Raw genomic sequence first — 19,277 nt, forward strand, 5'->3', positions numbered from 1 at the left:
AGGGAGGCTAAGCATGGGCGATTGTGACTGGCTGCGTTTCTGTGTTCTGGGCCCACTGTTTGTTTTAAGAGCTCTGCAATGTGCTGACACGGCTGAGTTCTTTCTACTTTCCATTGTCCTCACTTCACAGTGAGATACTGAGGGAAGGCTCTTCTATTGGTCGCCCAGGAACGCCAACAATGACAGTCAAACAGTGACGTCCAGGAAGGTGCACAAAAGCTGACCAACATGCAGACAGTGAGAGGACAGCTGTGTCAGGAGTCTTGGAGCTTTGGCCGCAGGGTCCACCAAGCATATAGGTGTCTAATTGCTTGACATGAGGCGGCAGTGCGATCTCGACAGTGGTGAGCACGGGCTAAACGTGAGTGAGTGCAAAAGCACATTGAAGGGCAGTCCTTAATCATTACCCCAAAAGTGGCATCAAGGAAGGTAAGACTTTCTAAACTGCAATTGTTAAAAGTTATTACAGGTGAATTCTTCAAGTGGGAAAAGATCAATATGGTGGCTGAAACATTCCGGACACACACGCCTGTGGCCTCTTCCAGTTCCGACGATGGCGCATGCCCACCATGGGTTTCCTGGTGGCCAGGGGCGCATTCAACGGGAAACCCCATTGACAATGGCGGGACCTGAAGGTCGTGCTGCTGTCCAATAGCAGGTCTCTCCCACTGCCACGAAAGACGGGTAAATCCCGCCCTATAGGCTGCGAGAGGAATTGAAGAGGAAAGTATAACAGGTAAAGAGAGACTATGAGAATAGAATGGCAGTTACCATAAATGAGAAGTTAAAAATCTTCCACGGGCATGCAGATAGATGGCGTGGATCCTATTAAGACAAAGAGGTGATACATGCTCAAGAGGAGCAGGTCTAGAATAATACTTGAGGACTTTGTATTGAGGAAGAGGAAGCTGATAAAGTGTTGGTAGATGTTAGGGGTAATGGGAGTTGTGAAAAATGGTAGGAAGTGCCACATTAAAGGCTGGTTAGGAAAAGTGAGGCTTATGGAATGGGAAAACTGTCAGCTTGGGTACAAAAATTGACAGAAGGGCAGAAAACAGTGAGTTGTGGCAAAAGGTTATTTTTTAGATTGGAGAATGATGGACAATAATTTTGCCCAAGGGTTCAGTGTGAACACCGCTGCTTTTTAAAATATAAGTTGGAATAAAGGGTAAAATTTCAACATTGGTCAATGATATGAGTAATAGGATGGGGCAAGGGTAAAGGACCGATTTGATATTTCCCAGGGTTCCATCCTGTGACCATGAACTCCATTCCCGGTGGCTTATTAGTCGGAATCTTCTCCAGAATGTTTGATCCACCATGCAAACATAAAATAAAGACGATAAGCTGTTGATAATTGTGTGTTTTCTTTGTTTATAACATTCTTGAACTACGAATGAAGATTACAGAGAGCAGCACGGTAGCACAGTGGTTAGCACATTTGCTTCACGGCTCCAGGGTCCCAGGTTCGATTCCCGACTTGGGTCGCTGTCTGTGTGGAGTCTGCACGTTCTCCCGTGTCTGCGTGGGTTTCCTCCGGGTGCTCCGGTTTCCTCCCACAGTCCAAAGATGTGCAGGTTAGGTGGATTGGCCACTCGGCTAAATCGCTGGCTTTTAAAGCACACCAAGCAGGCCAGCAGCACGGTTCGATTCCCGTACCAGCCTCCCCGGACAGGCACCGGAATGTGGCGACAAGGGGCTTTTCACAGTAACTTCATTGAAGCCTACTCGTGACAATAGCGATTTTCATTTCATTTCAAATTGCCCCTTAGTGTCCAAAATTGCCCTTAGTGTTGGGCGGGGTTACTGGGTGATGGGGATAGGGTGGAGGTGTGCGGTTGGGTAGGGTGCTCTTTCCAAGAGCTGGTGCAGACTCGATGGGCCGAATGGCCTCCTTCTGCACTGTAAGTTCTATACCAAACAGTGTGGCAAAAAGTGAGGATGATACCAATCAATTGCAACGGAATAGAGCGAGGCTCACAGAATGGGTCGACATAGATGGAATTTAGTACGGAGAAATGTGAGGTGATTCATTTTGATAGAAGGGACAGAGAGAAGCAATGTAGACTTACCGGCACAGTTGCAAAGGATTTGCAGTGATAGAGGGACCACGGGGTTCATGTGCATGGATCTTCGAGGGAGTCAGGATATACTGAGAGAACAGTTAACGAAGCATCCAGAATCCCGGGAATAAAGGATACTGAGTGTAAAAGCAGGAAGTAATCTTGAACTTTTATAAAGCTCTGGTTAGGCCCCAACTAGAGTCTTGCGTCTGGTTCTGGTCATCACACTTTGGGAAGGATGTGAGTGTCCTTGTGAAGGTGCAGAGGAGATTTAGCAGAATGGCTCCGCGGATAAAGGATTTTAGCTCCCAAAGTTCGGTTAGAAAAGCTGGGTTGTTCTCCTTGGAGTTCAGGAGGATAAGGGGAGGTTTGATGGAGGTGTGTGTACGAGATAATAACAGGTTTAAATAAGTTTCATAATGAAAAACATGTTCCCATTAGCTGATGGTACAAGGACTAAGGAACCTAGATTTAAAGTTTTGGGCAAGAGATGCGGAGGCGGCAGGGGAGGGGGGAATGGTGGTGGGGATGTGAGGAAGACCTTTTATGTGCAGCAAGTGAGAGTCATTTGGAACTCGCTGCCCAGAAGGGTGGAGGCAGTGGAGACAATGAGCGATTTCAAAAGGAAATTGGATGGTGCCTGAGGGAAATAACCTTATGAGGCTATGAGGATTGAACAGGGAATGGGACTGATTGGATTGCTCCGCAGAGGGTAAGCATGGACTCTATGGGCCGAATATCCTCATTTTGTGTCATAAATTACTCTATGAAATGTGTCCAAGACTATAAACTGCCGTCCTTTAACACACTGGACAATCCCAGTAGGACCCTATTGAAGAGTTGCACCACAAAGTCCTCGCTTACTAACATCAGTGTCGCTCTCCACTCAACACTGAGGGACCCTGCACCACCCAAGCTCCCCTTAGGGCCGAGTGTACATGGGCTGTGTGAGGAGATTGATAAGCACGGTGAGGCCATTGCAGTGGATAAGCACCAACAGCTCCGTGGGTGGGACTCTCCAGTTGTGGCTCAGAGCTATACAAGCCAGACATCTCTCATCTACGCTGAGTTACCCAATTTCAGTGGAGGCAGAAAGAAGAATATTACAGTGGCTTCAGTATCAATAATTTAGTCAGGCTCCTCCTCCCTCTGGCGAAAGGCTACAAGTCTGATTCCTGAATTGAGGAAGGGACTGCCCGCCCTGGGACCCGCTGGGGAAGAGGAGAGCTGCTCTAAGACTGAAACTGGTCAAGAGTTCATTATTGCCAGCAATGGGATTCATAACAATTGAAATCAGAATCACAATGAGATCTTATCAAAACACAGGGTTCTGGCGGGGCTTGACACAGAAGATGTTTCCCTCTGTGCGGGAAATCTGGAGCGAGGGGGCATAATTTCATAATAAGTGATTGATGAGCCATCAATTGCACGAGAGACGAGTTGCTATACAAAAGTTAGGCTTTAATAAGCTAGAACTTAGCCCTGCGGTTGTCTACAATAAAATGGACGACCGCCTGGCGTTCCGACTATTTATACCTCGGTATGGAGGCGTGGTTAACTCAGCCTCTTGACCAATTGGAGAGCTGTCACATGACTGGTCTCAACCAATCGGTCGAGAGGCACATGACCGACCAGGGCCAATGGTAAGCCGGTGTTCTGCACCAATGGCAGACAGCTATGCAAATCATATCACCACAGTGATCTCCCATTTAAGAAGGGAATGAGGAGGAATTTCTTCTCTCAGAGGGTTGTTAATGTTTGGGGTTCTCTAACTCGGAGGCTGAATGTATTAATGGCCGAGTTTGCCCGATTTTTGATCTACAAAGGAGTCAAGGCAGGAAAGTGGAGCCAAGGCCAATATTGGATTAGCATTGGCTTTATTGACTGGCAGCGCAGGCTCAAAGGCCCAAGTGGCCTTCTCTTATTTCTTATGATTTTAGGGCACTACAGGGAGGTTTAGGTGACATTTTTCTGCCTTAACATTAATGGGTGGCACGGTAGTACAGTGGTTAGCACTGGTGCTTCACAGCGCCAGGGACCCAGGTTCGATTCCAGGCTCGGGTCACTGCAGAGTTTGCACGTTCTCCCCGTGTCTGCGTGGGTTTCCTCCGGGTGCTCTGGATTCCTCCCACAAGTCCTGAAAGACGTGCTTGTTCGGTGAATTGGAAATTCTGAATTCTCCCTCAGTGTACCTGAACAGGAGCCGGAATGTGGCGACTAGGGGATTTTCCCAGTAACTTAATTGCAGTGTTAATGTCAGCCTACTTGTGATACTAATAAAGATTATTATTAATGATATGTTGTCATGGCACCAATGCTTCTCCCTATCTGAGCAGTAACTGAGCTGGGACCATGGTGCGTTTGCCCTTGGGGGGGTTGGGGGGGTTAAGGGGAAGGTGTGCATTGCACATGGACACATTATTTCCATGTATTTTTTAAAAAGATATTTTATTCTAAATCTATTCAACAAAATAACACGAGTTTAACAGCCAATCAAAGTGTATAGTTTGTACATTTTGTCCCCTTTTAATCCGCCCTCCAATCCGAGACAAGCAGCTCCTCAAATATAGCCATGAACCCTTACCACCGTACCTCAAAGCTCTCCTCTGACCCCCTTCAGGCAAAATTGATTTTGAGTGGTGATGGATTGAGACTTCCTTCTCCATCTTGCCACATTTTATTTTTAATTGACTTTGATTTTGATAATGGATTTCACCCTCGAAAGTCCAGCTTCATCTTTCTCCGCTCTGTTCAGAATGGAAAACAACACAGACCTATCCGACGTTGCTCAGGTCCTGTGGGACAATGATGTGAACAGACTGCAACCGGGGATAGACTACAAGATTGACCTTCAGGTAAGTTAGAGCCAAGCCCTCGGTTATTTAAGAATCATTCACCAATATCATTTTATCCTAAACAGCAGATTTTGTTCCTGCTCTAAGAAGATTGGAAAATAGGGCAGCACGGCGACGCAGTGGTTAGCACTGCTGTCTCACGGCGCCGCGGTCCCGCGTTCGATCCCGGCTCTCGGTCACTGTCCGTGTGAAGTTTGCACATTCTCCCCGTGTTTGCGTGCGTTTCGCCCCCTCAACCCAAAGATGTGCAGAGTAGGTGCATTGGCCACGCTAAATTGCCCCTTAATGGAAAAAATGAATTGGGTACACTAAATTTTTTTAAAAAGTCGATTGGAAAATGTGCCGAAAGCTGAGTTTTCATGTACACATGGAGAGGTTCCCGAATCTCCATGTACACACGGAGAAGTTCCTGATTCTCCATGTACACACGGAGAAGTTCCTGATTCTCCATGTACATACAGAGAGGTTCCTGATTCTCATTTTACACACGATGATGTTCCTGATTCTCCATGTACACATGGAGAGCTTCCTGATTCTCCATGTACACATGGAGCGCTTCCTGATTCTCCATGTACATACAGAGAGGTTCCTGATTCTCATTTTACACACGATGATGTTCCTGATTCTCCATGTACACATGGAGAGCTTCCTGATTCCCCATGTGCACACGGAGAGGTTCCTGTTTCTCCATGTACATACAGAGAGGTTCCTGTTTCTCCATGTACATACAGAGAGGTTCCTGATTCTCCATGTACACACGGAAAGGTTCCTGATTCTCCATGTACACATGGAGAGCTTCCTGATTCTCCAGGTACACATGGAGCGCTTCCTGATTCTCCATGTGCACACGGAGAGGTTCCTGTTTCTCCATGTACACACAGCGATATTCCTGATTCTCCATGTACACAGGGAGAGCTTCCTGATTCCCATGTACACATGGAGCGCTTCCTGATTCTCCAGGTACACACAGAGAGGTTCCTGTTTCTCCATGTCCACACAGAGAGGTTCCTGATTCTCCATGTACACACGGAGAGGTTCCTGATTCTCCATGTACACACGGAGAGGTTCCTGATTCTCCATGTACACATGGAGAGGTTCCTGATTCCCATGTACACACAGAGAGGTTCCTGATTCTCCATGTGCACATGGAAAGGTTCCTGATTCTCCATGTACATACAGACAGGTTCATGATTCTCCATGTACACATGGAGAGCTTCCTGATTCTCCATGTGCACACATGAGCTTCCTGTTTCTCCATGTACACAAGGAGAGGTTCCTATTCCCCATGTGCACATGGAGAAGTTCCTGATTCTCCATGTACACATGGAGAGGTTCCTGATTCTACATGTACACAGAGAGCTTCCTGATTCTCCATGTACACATGGAGAGGTTCCTGATTCTCCATGTACACACAGAGAGGTTCCTGATTCTCCATGTACACACGGAGAGGTTCCTGATTCTCCATGTACACACGGAGAGGTTCCTGATTCTGCATGCACACACGGAGATGTTCCTGATTCTCCATGTACACATGGAGAGATTCGTGAATCTCCATATACACATGGAAAGGTTCCTGAATATCCATGTACATACAGACAGGTTCATGATTCTCCATGTACACACGGAGAGCTTCCTGTTTCTCCATGTGCACACAGAGAGGTTCCTGATTCCCCATGTGCACATGGACAGGTTCCTGATTCTCCATGTACACACGGAGAGGTTCCTGATTCTACATGTACACAGAGAGCTTCCTCATTCTCCATGTACACAGGGAGAGGTTCCTGATTCTCCATGTACACACGGAGAGGTTCCTGATTCTCCATGTACACACGGAGAGGTTCCTGATTCTCTATGTACACACGGAGAGGTTCCTGATTCTCTATGTACACACGGAGAGGTTCCTGATTCTCCATGTGCACATGGAGAGGTTCCTGATTCTCCATGTACACACGGAGAGGTGCCTGATTCTCCATGTGGTTCCTGATTCTACATGTACACACAGAGAGGTTCCTGATTCCCCATGTACACATGGAGAGATTCCTGATTCTCCATGTGCACATGGAGAGGTTCCTGATTCTCCATGTCCACACAGAGAGGTTCCTGTTTCTCCATGTACACACAGAGAGGTTCCTGATTCTCCAAGTACCCATGGAGAGGTTCCTGATTCTCCATGTACACACAGAGAGGTTCCTGATTCTGCATGTGCACATGGAGAGCTTCCTGATTCTCCACATACACACAGAGAGCTTCCTGTTTCTCCATGTACATACGGAGAAGTTCCTGATTCTCCATGTGCACACAGAGAGGTTCCTGATTCTCCGTGTACAAACGGACAGGTTCCTGAGTCTGCATGTACCCATGGAGAGGTTCCTGAGTCTACATGTACACACGGAGTGGTTCCTGATTCTCCATGTACACATGTGGAGGTTCCTGAGTCTACATGTACACACGGAGAGGTTCCTGATTCTCCATGTGCACATGCAGAGGTTCCCGATTCTCCATGTACACACAGAGAGGTTCCTGATTCTCCATGTACAAATGCAGAGGTTCCCGATTCTCCATGTACACACAGAGAGGTTCCTGATTCTCCATGTACAAATGGAGAGGTTCCTGAGTCTCCATGTACCTATGGAGAGGTTCCTGAGTCTGCATGTATACACGGAGAGGTTCCTGATTCTCCATGTGCACATGCAGAGGTTCCCGATTCTCCATGTACACACAGAGAGGTTCCTGATTCTCCATGTACAAATGGAGAGGTTCCTGAGTCTCCATGTACCTATGGAGAGGTTCCTGAGTCTGCATGTATACACGGAGAGGTTCCTGATTCTCCATGTGCACATGCAGAGGTTCCCGATTCTCCATGTACACACAGAGAGGTTCCTGATTCTCCATGTACAAACGGAGAGGTTCCTGATTCTCCATGTACAAACGGAGAGGTTCCTGATTCTCCATGTACAAACGGAGAGGTTCCTGATTCTCCATGTACAAACGGAGAGGTTCCTGAGTCTCCATGTACCTATGGAGAGGTTCCTGAGTCTACATGTATACACGGAGAGGTTCCTGATTCTCCATGTACACATGCAGAGGTTCCTGATTCTCCATTTACACACGGAGAGGTTCCCGATTCTCCATGTACACACAGAGTGGTTCCTGATTCCCCGGGCGCGATTCTCTGCTCCACACGCCGGGTTGGAGAATCGCGGGAGGGCTGGGCGAATCATGACACGCCGCCCTGGCATCCTCCACGTTTCTCCCACACCCCCCAAAATGGCATGTTGCGGAATCGCCGCTCGCCGTTTTTCACGGCGACCAGCGAATCTCCGGCCCGAATGAGCCGAGCGGCCTGATGTTCCCGACCTGTTCACGCCGGCAGCAACCACACCTGGTCACTGCCGGCGTGAACAAAGCGCGAAAGGTAAGTTTGGGGCCTGTGGGGGGCAGAGAGGGGATCGAGCACCACGGCCGTGCTCAGGAGGGGACTGGCCCGCGATCGGTGCCCACCGATCGTCAGGCCGGCGTCTGCAAGAGACGCACTCTTTCCCCTCCGCCGCCCCGCAAGATCAAGCCACCACGTCTTGCGGGGCAGCGGAGGGGAAGACGGCAACTGCGCATGCGCGGGTTGGAGCCGACCAACCTGCGCATGCGCGGCTGACGTCACTTAGGCGCCGCCGTCGCGTCATTCTCGGCGCGCCGCTTTAACGCAAGCATCCAGACCCGGCGGCCGAGTTTATCACAATGCCGCTCCTAGCCCCCTGGGGGGGAGGGGGGGGGGGGGGCGGTGAATAGGGTGCGAGGAGCGGCCTCCGACGCCGTCGTGAAACTCGGCCGAGTTCACGACGGCCTTCCCGATGCAGCGCGGGAGTGGAGAATCGTGCCCCCCATGTGCACATGTAGAGGTTCCTGATTCTCCATGTACAGATGGAGAGGTTCCTGATTCTCCATGTGCACATGGAGAGGTTCCTGTTTCTCCATGTACACATGGAGAGGTTGCTGATTCTCCATGTCCTCCCCCTTCCTACCCTCTCCCTCCTCCCCCTTCCTACCCTCTCCCTCCTCCCTTGACCCAACCGCTCGCTCCTCTATCACTGGAATAATGAAGTGAATAATGAGAGAATTCCGACTCACACACAGCATTAATAAAATGAGGCTGCTTTACCACAAGGGGCTACTGAAGGGAAGATTGGAACTTTTAGATGGGAATTGGATAAGGATTGAACAGGAAGAATATCAGACCGAGCTGGGAAACAGGATTAGAATGGACAGCTCCGGTCAAAGAGCTAGCACGAACACAATGGGATGATTGGCCTTCTGCTGTGTCATCATTTTGATGATATTCTCTTTGTTATTGTCACCCACAGGATCGGGCTGGACAAATATTAACAAACGCAGACGTCACAGACGGGGCAGGGCTCCCATTGTTCCTTTTTGTGAATGAGGAATTTTTCAAAAAAAAGACTTTTTCAGGTACTGTATGAGCCCCACCATATCCCATCAAACCCCGTATCCCAAGAATGACAGAATTAGCAGCAGAACCTCACACAACAATTCACTCCAGTGAGGGAGAGAGTTAGAGATTCAGGATTGGAATGTCCAGTTTGGACTACAATCCCAATGGTGGGGTCATTTCTGGGTGATGAACGTGGGGCAGCACGGTAGCATGGTGGTTAGCATAAATGCTTCACAGCTCCAGGGTCCCAGGTTCGATTCCCGGCTGGGTCACTGTCTGTGCGGAGTCTGCACGTCCTCCCGTGTGTGCGTGGGTTTCCTCCGGGTGCTCCGGTTTCCTCCTACAGTCCAAAGATGTGCGGGTTAGGTGGATTGGCCATGCTAAATTGCCCGTAGTGTCCTAAAAAGTAAGGTTGGGGGGGGGGGGGTTGTTGGGTTACGGGTATAAGGTGGGTTTGAGTAGGGTGATCATTGCTCGGCACAACATCGAGGGCCGAAGGGCCTGTTCTGTGCTGTACTGTTCTATGTTCTATGAACCCCATGTGGGGGTGGCAGGATTTCTAGTGCTATTTGGCAACACGGTCAATTAACAGCAGATCTGGGAAGGAGCTGACTGACTATGGCTGGCATGTGGGAACAACGCGACTAAGTGCGTTATGTTGAGACAAAGGGATTTCCCATGCTTGCTGATTTTGGCAGGCTCTGCCAGAATGGTCATGGTACGACTCTTGAAGAAGCCTCTTAGCAGTGGCAGCCTGGGTCGGCTGTGTGCCAACCTCTTTCATTCTTCAGTTCACCATGATGAGTAACATTTGGATTTAAACTTATGCTTCTTGTTTTCTGAGCTGGACCATCACAACATCCCCGAGAGGCTTAAATAATTAATTGTTTTCCTTATCTGATGAATTCCGAGGCAACGAGTTGGGGTTACGACTGGGGAATTGGGTTTCAGCAACGTGCTTCTGACACTGAATTAGGAAAAGGGTTCTCGGGAATAGCTGCAGCCTGGAACTTTAAAAGATTTAGCTCACCCTTTGAGACTCTGAAGCTCAAACTTGCAAGGGAGATTCAATGGAAATTTCTGCTGCAATAAAATCTCTGCCTTTTCTCTGGAGCTTTTTTGGAGATTTTTCCTCCACCCCTTCTGCTTCTTTTGGGAGATCCTTTCAGGCACGAACCAGCAGAGGGCAGCAGAGCAGAGCTACTGATCAGCTGTTCTGGGGAAATTTGCATACGTGCAGTGCGGTCAGCCTAAGTTGAAGGTGAACCTGCGAAGAAGACCCAAGGAGTTTGAATAAAGGCAAGCAACCAGCAGAGGGCAGCAGAGCAGAGCTACTGATCAGCTGTTCTGGGGAAATTTGCATACGTGCAGTGCGGTCAGCCTAAGTTGAAGGTGGTTTGTGGAGGGGCTGTTGGCAAGTGACAGTTAAACCCGAACACTTCGTGAGTGTTTCCCACCCTACCTCCTCCTCTAACCAACCCCCCCACCCCACGGTGGTTGGGAAGCGGGAGCAGGGGCCTGTCGTGAAGGTGAGTGAGTGCCTTTAAATTTGCTTACCTTTCAGCGGGATCAGGGTTTGAGGTAATATCAGGTAAGCTCTTCCGTTCTTTTTCTTTTTCTTGTTTTTTTTTAATCTAGAGGGGATGTCAGGGAAGGCAGTACAATGCTCCTCCTGCAGAATGTTTGAGGTGAGGGACGCCGTCAGTGTCCCTGCTGATTTCATCTGTGGGAAGTGCACCCAACTCCAGCTCCTCAAAAACCGTGTTAGGGACCTGGAGCTTGAGCTGGATGAACTTCGGATCATTCGGGAGGCAGAGGGGGTCATAGATAGGAGCTTCAGGGAAGTAGTTACACCAAAGACTGGAGATAGATGGGTAACTGTAAGAGGGATTGGGAAGAAGCAGTCAGTGCAGGGACCCCCTGCGGTCGTTCCCCTGAGTAACAAGTATACCGTTTTGGATACTTGTGGGGGGGACGACTTACCAGGGGTAAGCCATGGGGTACGGGCCTCTGGCACGGAGTCTGTCCCTGTTGCTCAGAAGGGAAGGGGGGAAAGGAGTAGAACATTAGTAATTGGGGACTCAATAGTCAGGGGCACAGATAGGAGATTTTGTGGGAGCGAGAGAGACTCACGTTTGGTATGTTGCCTCCCAGGTGCAAGGGTACGTGATGTCTCGGATCGTGTTTTCCGGGTCCTTAAGGGGGAGGGGGAGCAGCCCCAAGTCGTAGTCCACATTGGCACTAACGACATAGGTAGGAAAGGGGACAAGGATGTCAGGCAGGCCTTTAGGGAGCTAGGATGGAAGCTCAGAGCGAGAACAAACAGAGTTGTTATCTCTGGGTTGTTGCCCGTGCCACGTGATAGTGAGATGAGGAATAGGGAGAGAGAGCAATTAAACACGTGGCTACAGGGATGGTGCAGGCGGGAGGGATTCAGATTTCTGGATAACTGGGGCTCTTTCTGGGGAAGGTGGGACCTCTATAGACAGGATGGTCTACATCTGAACCTGAGGGGCACCAATATCCTGGGGGGGAGATTTGTTAGTACTCTTTGGGGGGGTTTAAACTAATTCAGCAGGGGCATGGGAACCTGGATTGTAGTTTTGGGGTGCGAGAGATTGAGAGTAGAGAGGTCAGGAGCACAGTTTTGACTTCGCAGGAGGGCGGCAGTGTTCAGGTCTGTGGTTTGAAGTGTGTCTATTTCAATGCCAGGAGTATACGAAATAAGGTAGGGGAACTGGCAGCATGGGTTGGTACCTGGGACTTCGATGTTGTGGCCATTTCAGAGACATGGATAGAGCAGGGACAGGAATGGTTGTTGCAGGTTCCGGGGTTTAGGTGCTTTAGTAAGGTCAGAGAAGGGGGCAAAAGAGGGGGAGGTGTGGCGCTGCTAGTCAAGGACAGTATTACGGTGGTAGAAAGGATGCAAGATGGGGACTCTTCTTCCGAGGTAGTATGGGCTGAGGTTAGAAACAGGAAAGGAGAGGTCACCATGTTGGGAGTTTTCTATAGGCCACCTAATAGTTCTAGAGATGTAGAGGAAAGGATGGCGAAGATGATTCTGGAAAAGAGCGAAAGTAACAGGGTAGTTGTTATGGGAGACTTTAACTTTCCTAATATTGACTGGAAAAGATATAGTTCGAGTACATTGGATGGGTCGTTCTTTGTACAATGTGTGCAGGAGGGTTTTCTGACACAATATGTTGACAGGCCAACAAGAGGTGAGGCCACTTTGGATTTGGTTTTGGGTAATGAACCAGGCCAGGTGTTAGATCTGGAGGTAGGTGAACACTTTGGAGACAGTGACCACAATTCGGTGACCTTTACGTTAGTGATGGAAAGGGATAAGTATACCCCGCAGAGCAAGAGTTATAGCTGGGGGAAGGGCAATTATGATGCCATTAGACATGACTTAGGATGTGTTGGTTGGAGAAGTAGGCTGCAAGGGTTGGGCACACTGGATATGTGGAGCTTGTTCAAGGAACAGCTATTGCATGTTCTTGATAAGTACGTACCAGTCAGGCAGGGAGGAAGGGGTCGAGCGAGGGAACCGTGGTTTACCAAAGAAGTGGAATCTCTTGTTAAGAGGAAGAAGGAGGCCTATGTGAAGATGAGGCGTGAAGTTTCAGTTGGGGCGCTTGATAGTTACAAGGAAGCGAGGAAGGATCTAAAGAGAGAGCTGAGACGAGCAAGGAGGGGACATGAGAAGTCTTTGGCAGGTAGGATCAAGGAAAACCCAAAAGCTTTCTATAGGTATGTCAGGAATAAAAGAATGACTAAGGTAAGAGTAGGGCCAGTCAAGGACAGTGGTGGGAAGTTGTGTGTGGAGGCTGAGGAGATAAGCGAGATACTAAATGAATACTTTTCGTCAGTATTCACTCAAGAAAAAGATAATATTGTGGAGGAGAATGCTGAGACCCAGGCTATTAGAATAGATGGCATTGAGGTGCGTAGGGAAGAAGTGTTGGCAATTCTGGACAAGGTGAAAATAGATAAGTCCCCGGGGCCGGATGGGATTTATCCTAGGATTCTCTGGGAAGCCAGGGAAGAGATTGCTGAGCCTTTGGCTTTGATTTTTAGGTCATCATTGGCTACAGGAATAGTGCCAGAGGACTGGAGGATAGCAAATGTGGTCCCTTTGTTCAAGAAGGGGAGTAGAGATAACCCCGGTAACTATAGGCCGGTGAGCCTAACGTCTGTGGTGGGTAAAGTCTTGGAGAGGATTATAAAAGATACGATTTATAATCATCTAGATAGGAATAATATGATTAGGGATAGTCAGCATGGTTTTGTGAAGGGTAGGTCATGCCTCACAAACCTTATCGAGTTCTTTGAGAAGGTGACTGAACAGGTAGACGAGGGTAGAGCAGTTGATGTGGTGTATATGGACTTCAGTAAAGCGTTTGATAAGGTTCCCCACGGTCGGCTATTGCAGAAAATACGGAGGCTGGGGATTGAGGGTGATTTAGAGATGTGGATCAGAAATTGGCTAGTTGAAAGAAGACAGAGAGTGGTAGTTGATGGGAAATGTTCAGAATGGAGTTCAGTTACGAGTGGCGTACCACAAGGATCTGTTCTGGGGCCGTTGCTGTTTGTCATTTTTATAAATGACCTAGAGGAGGGCGCAGAAGGATGGGTGAGTAAATTTGCAGACGACACTAAAGTCGGTGGAGTTGTAGACAGTACGGAAGGATGTTGCAGGTTACAGAGGGACATAGATAAGCTGCAGAGCTGGGCTGAGAGGTGGCAAATGGAGTTTAATGTGGAGAAGTGTGAGGTGATTCACTTTGGAAAGAATAACAGGAATGCGGAATATTTGGCTAATGGTAAAATTCTTGGTAGTGTGGATGAGCAGAGGGATCTCGGTGTCCATGTACATAGATCCCTGAAAGTTGCCACCCAGGTTGATAGGGTTGTGAAGAAGGCCTATGGTGTGTTGGCCTTTATTGGTAGAGGGATTGAGTTCCGGAGCCATGAGGTCATGATGCAGCTGTACCAAACTCTGGTACGGCCGCATTTGGAGTATTGCGTACAGTTCTGGTCGCCTCATTATAGGAAGGACGTGGAAGCTTTGGAACGGGTGCAGAGGAGATTTACCAGGATGTTGCCTGGTATGGAGGGAAAATCTTATGAGGAAAGGCTGATGGACTTGAGGTTGTTTTCGTTAGAGAGAAGAAGGTTAAGAGGTGACTTAATAGAGGCATACAAAATGATCAGAGGGTTAGATAGGGTGGACAGCGAGAGCCTTCTCCCGCGGATGGAGGTGGCTAGCACGAGGGGACATAGCCTTAAATTGAGGGGTAATAGATATAGGACAGAGGTCAGAGGTGGGTTTTTTACGCAAAGAGTGGTGAGGCCGTGGAATGCCCTACCTGCAACAGTAGTGAACTCGCCAACATTGAGGGCATTTAAAAATTTATTGGATAAGCATATGGATGATAAGGGCATAGTGTAGGTTAGATGGCCTTTAGTTTTTTTTTCCATGTCGGTGCAACATCGAGGGCCGAAGGGCCTGTACTGCGCTGTATCGTTCTATGTTCTATGTTCTATATATGTTGAAGTTTTTCTTAGTCTTCAGTTTGCTTCAGCATTTTAGTGAAGTTGAGGGATTTTGATCCCTTGCTGCCACCATGTTGGGAGGATATTGGTTACAGAAATGTGTCTCTTAAAGAAGTCTTCATGGTCTTCAGTTGGTTAACTGCAAGTCTTTATTAACAAGTAGAACTATTTGCACATGTACAGTAAAAGGTACAAGCAAGGAGCTATCTCTTTGCTTACCAGTCTCAGCTCACCAGAACACAAACCCCTGGGTCTGGGTAATGTGTCCTCTCATTTCACTGTGTGGGCGGTACTGTACTGAGTTTCACATTAACCCTGTATATACCAGATCCTTATACTACACTGAGTACATGGCATCCAATTCCCACTCCGGCCTTTGACACTCACTAGCTTACCCTCATCGAACTGGCTTCGTTTGGTGCAGGGTTCTTGTGAAAATATTTTTTATTTACTGGAATCAGCCCCTTTAACCAACACTCCACTCCAATGGCAGTCATGAACCTGACTCTCTGGCGACTCTGCACAATCTTCCAGTGCTGTCGGAGTCAATGGACTTCTGAATGTCGCAAAGGGGCTGTAACATTTGGCCCTCAATGTGTGCTAACCTCTGTCACTCTTTGAATTAAATTGCTGACTTACCCTGTACTCCCCATTCACTCCCCCTCTCACTCTAGCCACCCCCCCCCCCCCCCCCCCCCCCGTCCCCCAACTGGTATCAGTACCCTTTTCACACTGAACGTCCGGTCTCTGAGTGGAACGTTCACCCAGACTCACTCCAGTTGACACAAAGCACAGATTAAATCAGACAGATGTGTGATTTCTTCCAGCCTTCATCTCTCTCTTGGATAATTATGAATCTGACACAAGACAGCCAGAGATCATTACCCCTGAGGAGGAGCGGGAGATCCACACCTTTCTGGATGCTGTCATGGAGACGCCGGTGCTGCAGGTACCATCACCTTTGGAGGCTGGCATTGATGCACATGGGGGATGTGTGTGGGTGGGATTGAAGTAAATGGTGTGATGGTGGGTCAATGTACCAGAAAGAATTGGGCCTCTCGGCCCGTTCCAGCTCCTAACATTTCTTCCTGTTTCTTGTCAGATTGCTCACAGATATTTAGTGGAGAAGGGCAGGGCAAAAGTGAACAAGGAGCAATTCAAACAGCAGCTGTATGACATATGGTTCAGTCTGTACGCTCGCAAAGGCGGTTCCAGTCAGTAAGTGATCTCACAAACAATTCAGAATCAAAGAGGGCCTGTGTCTGTTTTTAGGCTGGGTTTGTGGCTGTGTGAGCATGCATATGGACTGGCCTGTAGGTGTGTGTGTGTGTGTGTGTTTGTGCGGGACGGTAGATGTGTGTGGGTGGGTGTTTCTCACGGCGACCGGCGATTCTCCCAGCGGCCTGTCAAAAAACGCGACACGCCATTTTTGGGGGGTGGGAGAATCGCGGGGGGTGCCAGGGCAGCGTGGCGTGATTCGCCTGGCCCTCCCGCGATTCTCCCACCTGGCGTGGGGTGCGGAGAATCGCGCCCGGGGTGTCCGAGGCTACTGGAGCAGTTGACAATGGTTTGTTTGTTTCCTGCTCGAAGCGAGTATGGAATGCTTTTTTTTTAATATAAACATTTTATTGAGGTATTTATGGTTTTATAACAGCAACAGAAGAAACAATGTACATACAAATATAAACATAGTGCAAAAGCCGTCTCCCTCCCTCACAGGCCCCACCTTTACTAACCCCCTACTCTAAACTAAACTAAACCCCCCCCCCCCCCCCCTTCTGCTGACGATTAATTTTCCCCAAAGAAGTCAATGAACGGCTGCCACCTCCGGGCGAACCCTAACATTGACCCTCTCTAGGCAAACCTGATTTTCTCCAAACAGAGAACGCTAGCCATGTCCGATAGCCAGGTCTCTGACTTCGGGGGCTTTGGGTCCCTCCAAGCTAATAGTATCCGTCTCCGGGCTACCAGGGAAGCAAAGGCCAGAACGTCTGCCTCTTTCTCCTCCTGGATTCCCGGATCTTCCAACACCCTGAAAATCGCCACCTCCAGACTCAGTGCCACCCTTGTCTTTAACACCGTGGACATGACATCTGCAAACACCTGCCAAAATCCCCTAAACTTTGGACATGCCCAGAACATGTGGACATGGTTTGCCGGTCCTCCCGCACACCTTGCGCACCTGTCTTCTATCCCAAAGAACCTGTTCATCTGGGCCATTGTCATGTGAGCCCGGTGAACAACCTTGAATTGTATCAGGCTGAGCCTGGCACATGTTGTGGATGCATTGACTCTACGCATGCGTCCTCCCAGAGACCATCCTCTATCTCTCCACCTAACTCCTCTTTCCATTTATGTTTCAGCTCCTCGATCTGCGTTTACTTTGACCCCCCCCCATGAGTTCCTTGTAAATGTCAGAGATGCTCCCTTCTCCCACCCACATTCTGGAAACCACCCTGTCCTGAATCCTCCTTAGCTGTAGGAGCGGGAAGATTGAGACCTGCCTGCGTAGGATGTCCCGCGCCTGCAGGTACCTAAACTCATTCCCTCCCATCAATTCTAATTTTTCCTCCAGTTCCCTCAAGCTGGGAAAGCTCCCTTCTATAAACATATCTCCCAACCTCTCGATCCCTGCTCTCTGCCACCTCCGGAACCCTCCATCCAGCCCCCCCGGGGCAAACTGGTGATTATTGCAAATTGGGGACCAGATCGATGCTCCCTCTGCTCCCACATGTCTCCTCCATTGCCCCCAGACTCTCAGGGCTGCCACCACCACGGGGCTGGTGGAATACCGTGCCGGCGGGAACAGCAGACGCGCCAGTGCGAACCACAGCGGGGAAAGGGGGCATCCCTGCCTCGTCCCCTGGTGCAACCTAAAATAGCCCGATGTCAGCCTGTTCGTCCGTACGCTCGCCACGGGAGCCTGATATAGCAGCCTGACCCACTCGATAAAGCCCCGTCCGAATCCAAACCGCCCTAGTACCTTCCACAGATATTCCCATTCCACCCGATCAAATGCCTTCTCTGCATCCATTGCGACCACTACCTCCACGTCCCTACCCTCTGGGGGCATCATGATCACATTCAGCAACCTTCTTACGTTGGCTGCCAACTGCCTCCCTTTAACGAATCCCGTCTGGTCCTCCCCAATCACGTCCGGAATACAGTCTTCAATCCTAGAGGACAAAACTGTGGCCAACAGTTTGGCGTCTACATTTAATAAGTAGGTCGGTCTATAGGACCCGCATTGCTCCGGGTCCTTATCCCGCTTCAGGATCAATCAGATAGTGGCCTGTGACATCGTCGGGGGAAGCCCCCCCCCCCCCCCCCCCCCCCCCCTCCCCCTCCTTTGCCTCATTGAATGTCCTCATAGCAGCAACCCCGGCATCCCAGATAACTTTTGATAAAACTCCACGGGGTACCCACCCGGTCCTGGGGTTTTGCCCGACTGCTTGGCTTACAGTCCATCTGCTATCTCTTCCAACCCGATCGGGGCCCCCAGCCCTTCTACCAACTCTTCATCAACCTTCGGGAACTTCAGCCCCCCTAAGAATTGCCTCATCCCCTCCGGCCCAGCTGGGGGTTCCGACTCATACAGCCTGCTGTAGAATTCCTCAAGCGCCTTATCGACCCCAGCTGAATCTCCGACCAGGTTCCCATCTCTGTCCCTTACTTTCCCAATCTCCCTGGCCGCCTCCCGCTTTCTAAGCTGCTGCACAAGCATTCTACTGGCCTTCTCCCCATATTCATGGATCGCCCCCCCCTCGCCTTCCTCAGCTGCTCTACCGCCTTCCCTGTAGTTAACAAGCCAAACGCCACCTGTAGCCTCCGTCATTCCCTTAAAAGCCCTGCCTCTGGGGCCTCCGCATACCTCCTGTCGACCTGTAGTATTTTCCTTATCAATCGGTCCGTTTCTGCTCTGTCTGCCTTCTCCCTGTGGGCCGTATCGAGATCAGCTTCCCTCTAACCACCAACTTCAGCGCCTCCCAGACCATTGCAGCCGAGACTTCCCGTGTGGCATTAACATCCAGGTAGTTCTGGATACATTTCCTCAGCCGCCCACACACCTCCTCATCCGCTAAAAGTCCAACATCCAGCCTCCAGTGTGGGCGTTGGCCACCCTCCTTGCTCACCTGTAAGTCAACTCAGTATGGGGCATGATCCGAGATCGTGATCGCTGAGTACTTAGTGTCCACTACCCCATCAGTAAAGCCCTGTTCAGGATACAAAAGTCAACCCGGCAGTACACTTTATGCACATGTGAGTAGAAGGAGAACTCCTTCAATCTCGGCCACCCAACTCTCCATTGCTCCACCCCCCCCCCCCCCATTGCTCCATAAACCCCTTTAGCTC

General features: G+C 49.5%; 1 protein-coding gene across 1 annotated transcript in view; it reads left to right on the forward strand.

Annotated features, from left to right (window-relative positions):
* The first annotated feature begins 217 nt into the window (after window positions 1-217).
* The window catches only part of endou2 (endonuclease, polyU-specific 2), a 28,432-nt gene continuing 9,372 nt past the window's right edge, over window positions 218-19,277 (forward strand). The window contains exons 1-5 of the mRNA XM_038812058.1: window positions 218-429; window positions 4,819-4,918; window positions 9,277-9,382; window positions 15,752-15,873; window positions 16,027-16,142. Coding sequence (XP_038667986.1) covers window positions 4,820-4,918; window positions 9,277-9,382; window positions 15,752-15,873; window positions 16,027-16,142 — 443 coding nt within the window. The 5' untranslated portion in view covers window positions 218-429; window position 4,819. The remainder of the gene's footprint in view (window positions 430-4,818; window positions 4,919-9,276; window positions 9,383-15,751; window positions 15,874-16,026; window positions 16,143-19,277) is intronic.

This window comes from Scyliorhinus canicula, chromosome 11 (genome assembly GCF_902713615.1).
Source record: "Scyliorhinus canicula chromosome 11, sScyCan1.1, whole genome shotgun sequence".
Classification (NCBI taxonomy): Eukaryota; Metazoa; Chordata; class Chondrichthyes; order Carcharhiniformes; family Scyliorhinidae; genus Scyliorhinus; species Scyliorhinus canicula.